Source organism: Rissa tridactyla, chromosome 6 (assembly GCF_028500815.1).
Source record: "Rissa tridactyla isolate bRisTri1 chromosome 6, bRisTri1.patW.cur.20221130, whole genome shotgun sequence".
NCBI classification, from domain to species: domain Eukaryota; kingdom Metazoa; phylum Chordata; class Aves; order Charadriiformes; family Laridae; genus Rissa; species Rissa tridactyla.
In genome coordinates, this window is record NC_071471.1 from 30169649 (window position 1) to 30179613 (window position 9965).

General features: G+C 44.6%; 1 protein-coding gene across 1 annotated transcript in view; it reads left to right on the top strand.

Moving 5' to 3' along the window:
* PSMD1 (proteasome 26S subunit, non-ATPase 1) overlaps window positions 1-9947 on the top strand; it is a 74667-nt gene extending 64720 nt beyond the window's left edge. Inside the window, exons 20-25 of the mRNA XM_054204788.1 lie at window positions 704-873; window positions 2630-2722; window positions 4314-4406; window positions 6745-6891; window positions 8741-8895; window positions 9728-9947. Coding sequence (XP_054060763.1) covers window positions 704-873; window positions 2630-2722; window positions 4314-4406; window positions 6745-6891; window positions 8741-8887 — 650 coding nt within the window. The 3' untranslated portion in view covers window positions 8888-8895; window positions 9728-9947. The remainder of the gene's footprint in view (window positions 1-703; window positions 874-2629; window positions 2723-4313; window positions 4407-6744; window positions 6892-8740; window positions 8896-9727) is intronic.
* The last annotated feature ends 18 nt before the right edge of the window (window positions 9948-9965 follow it).

A 9965-nucleotide genomic window follows, 5' to 3' on the forward strand; every position in this document is an offset into this window, starting at 1 on the left:
TCTGCGCTACATCAACATATGGAGTTGTTTTGGTCTCTGCTTTGCAAGTACAAAGCTAAGACTTGGTTGTCTGGCAGAGATGTAATTTTGCTGCAAAGACTGCAGGAGCTTGTCTCTTTGCCGCTTAGATTGATAACCTCTAGAAGCAACTTCTGAAGTTGCTGCTGTTTACATTTTTTTCTACTGAGATGGTGTAGGATAAAAACCTAAGCGTATTTCTTCTGAATAACTGACAGTTCAGGGACGCAGCCACAGAAAGAAAAGTTTCTGTATGCACTGTTTTACAGGCACCGTTCTCCTTGTGAGTCTTGTCTTGTGGATCATCTAGATGCTGTGTTTTAAAACTACTTATGGCAAAGGTTTGCCTTTTCCTCCCCCTCTCCCTGCCTTCTGCATTGTACTTTTTTTTAACCTGTACCCTGGCAAAATCAGCGTGGGAGGGCTGTACTCATTGATTGTGTTTGGGGAACATGTAGCAGATGGAGCGCTTTGGTTGTTACGCTGCCCATCCATTCCGCTGTGTAAGCGGAGATCACAGTGGCGGAGGGAGGTCTACTCCAGAGGAGAAAGCTGACAGCATTGTAGCCTGGCATGTGCTGTGTAGCCCCCGTCGCAGCAGCTCTTTGAGATGCATTGCTCAGGTGTCTTTGTGGAGTACCCAGGAATGTGTTAACTAACTCATTTCATTTATGGTTCCTTACAGGGGGCCATAACGTAACTATTTCGCTGCAGTCGAGGACGGGACATACTCACATGCCCTCCGTGGTGGGGGTTCTGGTCTTCACCCAGTTCTGGTTCTGGTTCCCCCTGTCACACTTCTTGTCGCTGGCTTTCACCCCAACCTGTGTCATTGGCCTTAACAAGGATCTTAAGGTACGTAATGAGCAGAGAGGAGAAGAAGCACTGATAGCTGCTTGGAAGACTCAAGTGGTCTGGAAGGGGTGTGTGTGGATTTGTTGGTTTTCTTTGCGTGTTTCCAGATTGTTTATTCCAGAAAAGGCGCTAACTGGAAGAAGTCTGAAAAGCAGGCTTAAATTGCAGAGCTGCTGGTGGGAACTGGGACAAGAAAAACGTAGAGACCAGCCTTTTGACCCCTTTACTTCAAAGTAACTTAGGAAGAAAGGAACTATAGCCAGTATATGTGGGCAGAGACCACCCCATTATGACTCCAGAAGGTCAAGGTTATTTTTAAAAAAAAAAAAAAAAAGTGTGTTGCCTGCTTGCCCTCCTAAATAAATTATGTGATATTCTCTCCTAGGAAAGCCAGCAGTGGGAAAATGGGATTTGTTTGGATTCCTTGGGGAGTAAACATTAAACCCAGTAGTCATGGGTACTGCACTTTTCTTATGCATCTGTTCTTCCAGCTGATCAGCTGTGGTACGGCGCCCGCAAGCTCCGTACCATGCTGGGTCTCCTGAGCCGAAGAACTGAGCTAGTAACTTCCACAAAAAAGCTTCAGAATGTGGCAGCGCAGGGGTGTGCAGCCGCCTCCTGACATTGCTGCAGGCTTATTCTGCGATGCACAGAGCATCCATAGGGCTGGGCTGCTCTCAGAGTCCCTCTATGGGACTGAGCCAGCTTGCTGGACTGCAGCCCCTGGACCAACACCTTAGGGCTCTAGGCTGCTCTTCTTTGCCAGTCTCGGGCTGAGCATCCAGTCAATCTACACACAGCTCAAAATTCTCGCTCTGTTTGAAGAGAGACATTTGCAGCAAAATGCCTTCTTTTTTTTCTTCCGCCTTCCCCCTTCTCCCCTTCCCTCTCCTTCTGTCCTGAATACATCACAGGGGTTACATTGCTGCTTGTCTCTGCGCCTCCCCGGTGGTGACAGGCTCAGTGCTCTTTCGGCTGCTTAGGTGTACTGCCATTTTGTCTCCCTCTCCCCATCTCTTAAGAGTTTCCAGGGAGCCCAAACGGCTGCAGGCCAGGTTACATTGTATGACTTGGCTTCCATGCTAAAGCCAGCTACAGGCTGGATGTATGTTATGGGCTGCACCACACCCACCTCGCTTCCTCACAGCATTCCCTGTTCTCTTGTTGCTCCGTGATGTGTCATAAAGGAAGAGAGTTGAGATACTGCAGAAATTCAGTTTTAAGAATTTGGATTGGCTGTCAAAAGATGCTTTGTGCCCTTGCTTAAGTAGGTGAGAGTAAGAGAATATGCGAAATTGGTAGCCCACCCCCAAAATGTACTGTCCTTTTGCAAGAGGTGAATGTCAGGCAGTGCTTGGCTTGCCCTAGCGTGCATTGACAGAGCAGATCTTCACTTAGGTCTTAAACCAATTTTGTGTTAATACGAGCAGGCACAGCAACAACATCAAAACCGCAAAAGCTTCAAAACAATGAAAACAAAGCATGGTGTGAATAGTGTGGAGTGTATGGAGAAGGCTAGGAGAGCTTGCCAGAGTCAAATTATAGAATAATTAAATAACATTGTTCTAGTTGAACTGTTGCCACTGATAACAGTTTCTCAGCTTCCGGAGGGGGAGAAGGGGAAGCTTGTATTCTTTAGAGGATCTGTGTTTGTCTCTGCTGGAAGGAAAATGAAGCTAAAGTAATTATTCTGCTGTGGATTTTTTTTCCCCTGCTTTTATCGTCTCTAACAATTTTTTTCAACTGTTTGTCTTAGATGCCAAAAGTCCAGTACAAGTCCAACTGTAAGCCGTCCACATTTGCCTACCCCCCACCTCTTGAGGTACCAAAGGAAAAGGAGAAAGAAAAGGTATTTGGGCTAGCTTTCTGTGTTGTAAAGACTAACTCCTTCTCCCTCCTAGTATAAACATTGACTTTGGTGGCACTAATAGGGAATGTAAGGAGCAAAAGAAAAACCGGCAGCCATTATTGTCTCTGAAAGAGAATTCTAGCTATTTTTTCCCTCCTGTGCCTCGGACTGCTGCTGATCGTGGCATACAGCTGCTGTGCTACTGAGTCGCTGGAACCACCCTTGTCTCCAGTGATAAAGCCAGCAGCGTTGATTAATCAAACTGTTTTTCATGCCCTACTGATTTGTATGTGTATCGTCGTTGTGTAGCACCTAGCACAATGGGGTCCTTGTTTGTGACTGGGGCTTCAAAATGCTACTGCAGTACAAACATTGAGAATATTAGGTGGGACACTTCTCAAATAGTCCCATATGGAATGACAGAAGTGTACCTGGGCTCAAGGCAGTGGGTCCATGTGCTAGAATAATAGCTGTCTGGCCCATAGATTGCAAAAAGGTAAGTGTGGAACTGAGAATATCTAGGTATTGAAAAAGAAGAGATGAGACCTATGGGATGACAAGTGGGACAATAGTGGAAGCAATTTGTCTCCTGGCGTAAGATGGTAAAAGCTGTTGAGCAGACCACAGCAGCAGGCAGGGCCGCCCTTGGGGAGCAATTGCAGCAGTGGAGACCTCAGGCATGTCATGCTGATGAATGACATCGTGTGAAAACTGTAAAGCATTTTACCAGAATTGAATGATCCCCAGGACAGATTTCAGAGTCACTGAGGAACCCAGAAATGAACTCTGATAAAAGGCAAAGCTCACTGCTCACAGCTGCTTTCTCGCCTTTGGAATGGGATGGGAATTGGACAAATCTTTCCTCTTTTCAGCTTCCCTGGCCAAAATTAAAATGTGCCATGAGTCCACATGTAGCCTAGAAAGCCTCACTAGCAACATGACAAATGCAGTTGTTCCCTGTCCCTCTGAGCAAGTTGCTGCCTTATAGAGACAGTTACTGTGGATAGAGAGCTGTGCTCACTGGAAGGAAAACATGCTGAATTCTTGTATGTGAGTGTTGCTTCTGAGTACTTTCTGGCTCAGGAGGGCTCCTCCGTAGGGCATTTTGCGTATCCAATTCTTTAGATCAATAAGAAATACAGGTGTCTGATTAGGACAGTGGAACAGCTTTAGGTCATTCTAAAGCACATTCGTATACATGTTTCTCTACCTTGGAGGCTCTGGCAACAGGTTTCCCTGTAACAAGAATTCCATTTGTTGCTCTGTTAAAAATAAACAAACAAATCTCTCGGAGATTATTCACTACTGTCTGGGTCTCTATAAATTAGGAAGTTTTCTCTCCTGCATGCGTGGTCGGACCCAGCCTGCATTCATGGCACTTTTTTGTCCCATCTGTGCCATTTATTTGCTTTGGTGGTGCCGTATTTGTCTCTTAAACAGAGCAGTGGGTAGGAAGTGGAATTGATCTTATTGACACCTGCCCTGAGAACTGACCTGACACTGATTTCCCTTTTTTCCCCTGCCTGGGGAGCTGAAGCACAGCATACAGTGTTGCACTCACACTGAACGCGTCCTCTGTTGATATATCCAGGTTTCCACTGCTGTGCTGTCCATCACTGCAAAAGCCAAGAAGAAGGAAAAGGAGAAGGAGAAAGAGAAGAAGGAAGAGGAGAAGATGGAAGTGGTGGGTGCAAACATTGAAAGTTAAATGTTTTCTTCCCCCCTCCTTATAAAGGTGGAAGGTGTGGCATGAGAGCTGGCACCCACTTAATGCTGTCCCCCCGGCACCTATGTTAGTTCTGAGCAAAGCATTAACCCAGGTTTCAGTGTACTGCATACACTGGTTTGCATCTTTGCTCTGTGTATGTGTGTGTGTGTGTTGTTAAAAGCAAGAGGTGGTTCTATTTGTGAATCCATTATTTCTGAGAAATAAATCTTCCTCGTTATTGTTAAGTAACTGACTTCCTTAAAGGCAGAAGCTTATTTTGACAAATTTATGTGCCTTTAACTGCATGAACCTTTTGTGCATGATTTCATTGCCTGCTGGTTTTAGATCAAGGGAATTTTTATCTCTTATCCATGTACTTTTCTTATTAATGTGGAAAAAGTTTTAATAATTTCACGTCCTTGATACCTCTGACCTTTTAAAAAGGACTGGATGTTGTAGCAGTTGCTCGGTGGTGTCTAATTCAGTTTGAGAGCACTGAAGAGTTTAAACTTTCTGGTTTTGCACATGCTTAACCCCCTATTCTGAATTGTTAGCCTTTTTGGCAGCAGTCTCTTGTGTGCTTTGCCCATCTATCAAAATGCTAAACGTTTATCCACACCCACTTCAGAACAAGTTGAGCTTTGAGCACAGGATCCGTCTGCTGCTCAGTGGTTACAGTGATTGCTTTGGTCCTCTGATGATTTCTTTCAGCTCATAGACCTGATACTGGAACTTGTCATCCTCATCTATGAATAATGCGTCGTCCTGGAGCAAGCTGAAGGATAGAGAAATGGCTGGATAATGAATTCTTGGGGGTTGCTGTAATTTGGAAAACATATGGCAGCTAAAATTCTTGCCGTACCCTGACAAAGGACCCTTCCTTTTGTGCTCTGCTAACAGATGCAAATATGCCAAAACTGGCTGAAAAGCATTATGCTGACAAGCTCAGTAGAAATTTTTCTTGATTCCACTTTAATATTGATGTGAGAAAAGCAGTGCGGTCAGGGAATTTTTGGCCTATTTAATTTTAAAAAGAAACACACAAATGGTATGTGAAGAGAGGGTGGCGTTTGTGTAAAATAACCTTCCTAGACCTACTGAAATGCAGCCATGTTGTATGCACTGAACTTTATACAGTTGGCTCAGAAAATGAATTATCTCATATGTGCAAGGCAGAATCTCTGGTTTTTGTCTTTTTGCTCCTTTATCAATGGTTCCTTGACATCAAACATTGCCTTTTCTTTGTATTGTTCTTATAGCACTATATACTAAGCAAAATGCGCTGATGCCCGTTTCTTCTACAATTGGTACAACCTACAGCTAAGAACAGGTGTTGAGAGGAAGGAACATATTAGAAGGGATTCACATGTCCTGTCTGTGTGTGTGTATACGCTCCAGATGTCTGAAAAGTTTTCTTGGATGAATTGAGCAGAAAAATGAGGATAGTAAAAAGGGAGCTTGCTGCCACCTGCTGTGTTTGAGTTGAGTGTTTTGCCGTTGTCTTAATGTTTTAGAGGTATAATTGCTTTCCTCTTTTCTTTTATGCCTGTCATATGACTAGTAATGCATAGCTTCCAAGAGCTCTGCACAGCAAGAAGCAGTCACTGTGCCAGAGAAAGTCCTGTCTGCTGTTACAGGATGTGCCGTGCATTTGGTGGTGTTCCTGATCATTTCCTGTTGCTTGTTTCCATCTTTTCTGCTCTCTTTTTTGTTTGCAACTCAGATGTTCCTGAGCAAGAGGGAAAACATGATCCATGTTCTTAAGTATGTAAAGGATGCTGTGTTTTTTCATGCTGAGCTTTTCCCTTCAGCTGCTGAGTCATTGGATAAAGGAGGGTTTAACTGCAATTCCTGAGGGAGTCACTGAGGTCGAGTCATTTTGGTTGAGCTGCTGTCAGTGATGGCTGTATAGCTCTGAAAAATACAAGGGCCGTTTTGGGCAACTTTTATATGCTTAGTAATGATATCAAAGAATCTTCAGTTGCGAACAAAAAGCGGTGCGTTTACAGAGGAAGTATTAGAAAGGGAAGCTAGAGGTAAACTGTTCCACTGCTACCTCTTGTTAAACATTTTTTTCACCTGCATTTGAGAGCGAGGCGTTGCCATGATGAGAGTACTTAAATCCACGCTGGCATTGCCTCTGCCAGCTGATAGGTACGTGTTTGCTTGTTCCCCAGCAGGAGGATGGCTTCTCACCATGCTCTGGAATTGCTGCCTGCGTTAAGAGTGGCAGGTTGTACGTTACCCTCCTGAATTGTGAAAGGGTTATAGACTACTGTTAAAATCATGTTGATGTTCTCCTTCCCTTCCATAGGATGAGACTGAAAAGAAGGATGAAAAAGAAAAGAAAAAGGAGCCGGAACCCAACTTCCAGCTTCTGGACAACCCAGCCAGAGTCATGCCTGCTCAGCTCAAAGTTCTCACCATGACAGAGAGCTGCCGATACCAGCCTTTCAAACCAGTAAGTGTCGCCTTCCTCGTCTGTGCGCTTGACAAGAGCGTCCACAGAGCTGGGCTTGTGTGTAAGGGCCCAGAAGTTTTGTGTGTACATGAGAATGCCACTCGCAGCTGGTGCATCACTGCAATGGGTTTTAGAGATCTGCAACTTCACTGTTGTCATCTTTGCTTTTTAATGTCCCTCTCTCCAATTGATCACATGCAGTTCTGATTGGGGGGAAGCCAGAGGTGCTGCAAACCTTTTCACCCTGATAATGCTGCTTTATTTTTCATTCTTCTTCTACATATGCCAAATGCTGCAACCTGGAAGTCAATCAGACATAGTCTGTGTGTTAATGACATTGTTGGGAACATAAAGACTGAACCATGACCTTTACAGTGGGTTGAGAAGTTATACGGGCTCATTGTCAAAGCAATGAAATACACTAGGACTTGTGCTCAGGCTTTATTATTCTACACTGGCATTTATACCTAAATGGAGTATTTTTTTTCATTAAACAGATTTCTTATTCAGTTACATCTGACCTTAGAAAAGTGCCTTCGTCTCCTGTTAGCATACAGAAGAGAGAGCATATGACTATTAGATGGAGAATGAAAAAGACCTTTTAGCATTAACCCAAGGGGTAACTAACTTTTCTGTGAGATGCTCAAATATATTGCAAAGCTAATAAGCTTGCTCCTGACCTCTGAATCTCCTGAGTCAAATTCTTTTGGCCTTTATTTTTGTTCAAGAAATATCACCCTTGACTTTCCCCTTTTGCAGGATTATGCATGGGAGAACGGTGTTCAGAAGAAGTAGTATTTTTTCCAGGACAGTAGTCATGTATTTAATAAATGTATTTCCTGGAATTCCATGAGCACGTTGGAATTCTCTGTGCAACATCCCCTTTTGAGACGTTTCCTTTAGCAAAGCTGTGGAAGGATTTTTCAGTTCCTACCCTTTAAAAAGCAGAGGTGACCCAACTGGTATTTGGATTGGGAAGATCTACTATGTGGTCCAGTAAGTGTCCACTCATGCAGCTGAAATGTGGATGTATGTAGCTGTTTGCTTCAGCTTCAGAAGAAGCCGAGTCCTTGGTGAGGGGAGTGCAGTTTCCTGCCTTCACCCCCCCATAAATAGGTGTTGAAGAGAACAGAACAGTGGAGGTTTTTTGCTGGGATTTAGGTTGTGTAACCAATGAGGTTCTCGAAATGGCGCTGTTCTGGAGCTCTGCTCTGCTTTGGGCAATGCCAGCATAAAGGGCTTCTTTGAAATGCTGTTTATAGCCTGGAATCCTGCTGTGGTCAAAGCTCTGATCGCAGCCAGGCATGACACAGCAGTGCCTCTTCGCACCTCGTGTTTCAGTCCTGGAGACGTGTTTGCTTTAGTCTGCCAGGATGTTTGGTTGTGATCCTTGTAATTAATTCCCCTTTGTTTTACGAGGTCTGCTAATAGGATTCCTCAGTTGGTGGAAGCTGGTGATCAGATTAGTCTCTGTTTCAGATAGCCTCCTGGGAGGTGGCTACACAGAGAGGCTTCACTAAGCTTTGTTGCCCTGAAAAGATGAGCCTTATAAAGCAATTATTGTTCAATTAGTTTTCCTGTGGAAAGCCCCAGCCTAGGACTCGGGTAAAGCTGTGAATCCAGATGTCATTTTCTATCAAACTGAGACTTAGTGGAAATACAAAAGGTACCCTGGATAGACTCTGTTCCGTCCCCTTATCAGGCAGGGATCTGGGCGGGTGTCAGATGCTTTGCTCTCTGCAGCTCACTCCTGCTGAGGTGACTCATATGGTCTAGGCCATGTGGCCACGGACACTGCACCATGAGGCAGAGGGGAGCAGCTCTAATGCTCACTGCGCTTCTCTTGCAGCTTTCCATCGGAGGCATCATCATTCTGAAGGACACCAGTGAGGATATGGAGGAGCTGGTTGAACCCGTGGCAGCTCACGGTCCGAAGATTGAGGAAGAGGAGCAGGAACCTGAACCACCAGAGCCCTTCGAGTACATTGATGATTAAGACCTGAGGTACAGTGTATTGTGCAGAGTCACCTATATTAATCCCAGTGAAGCAAAAGCCCCTTTGGATCAACTGAAGCAGTTACCAGCACCCAGCACTCTTGTTTTAGCTCTTTGATGGCTTGTGCGCCAGATTCAGAAACGTCCTCTGTCCCAATTTGAAGAGTTTGGCAGTGGTAAAAGAGAAGCCCATTCTTCCGGATCAGGTCTGACCCAGGATCTGGTCTCTGATCTTGCACACTTGGCTACTCTTGAGTAGAGCCTCGCGAGGCAGAGTTAGAGCAGTGCACGGGGTCACGGGCAACAGCTGAGCTGGGAATAATCAGCTCACGAAAGATGGTCCCAGAGGGGCAAGTGGTTTATGTAAGAAAGCTGTCATCTACTTGACCTCAGTGTGGCAGGATTGGCCAAAAGAGAACTATACTCTGCTTTCTGGGGTTGTCCTGTCTTCCCAGCAGTTCTTAGCAGAATTTAAAGATGCTCCAGTCATGGGCTTTGTGGTGTTCTCTGAGCTCAACATAAGGATACTTGTAGATCTGTTCCAGGCAATGAATGTACGGTTCTCAGGTTCTTTGGTTAAAGTGCCTGAACTGATGTGCAAGTTTCTCACTGAGAGGCAGAAACCCAGTTGCTTTATTTCCAAATATGGGCTGGCATGTCCCAGTGCTCCCAAGAGCAAAGATTATGCACTTGAATTGGTGGATGGGGAGGAAAACAAACTCCTTGCTAAAAACTGTAAATGTTGCGTCAGTGGCAGTCTCGGGTGAGTGTCTGGGGCCAACCACAAGAAGCCTTAGTTAAATAAGTTTGCTTTTCTTGTTTTTCTCTCCCCTTCCTCCAGGATCACGTCCTCTAAAGAAGACACTATGCTCGATACCAGAAAGACAGACATGAAGACCTTCCTATCGAGATCTGCTGTTCAGTGCATGCAGCCCCAATCTGTGCTGAGCTAAAGCTGATAGTCCGTGTTTTATGGCTGAAGAACAGATATATGCTATTTAGTGTACTCTTTCACAAAACCTTGTTTTCAAATAAATATATTAAAAACTCTTGACAGAAAACTTGCTGCTTTAAAAAAA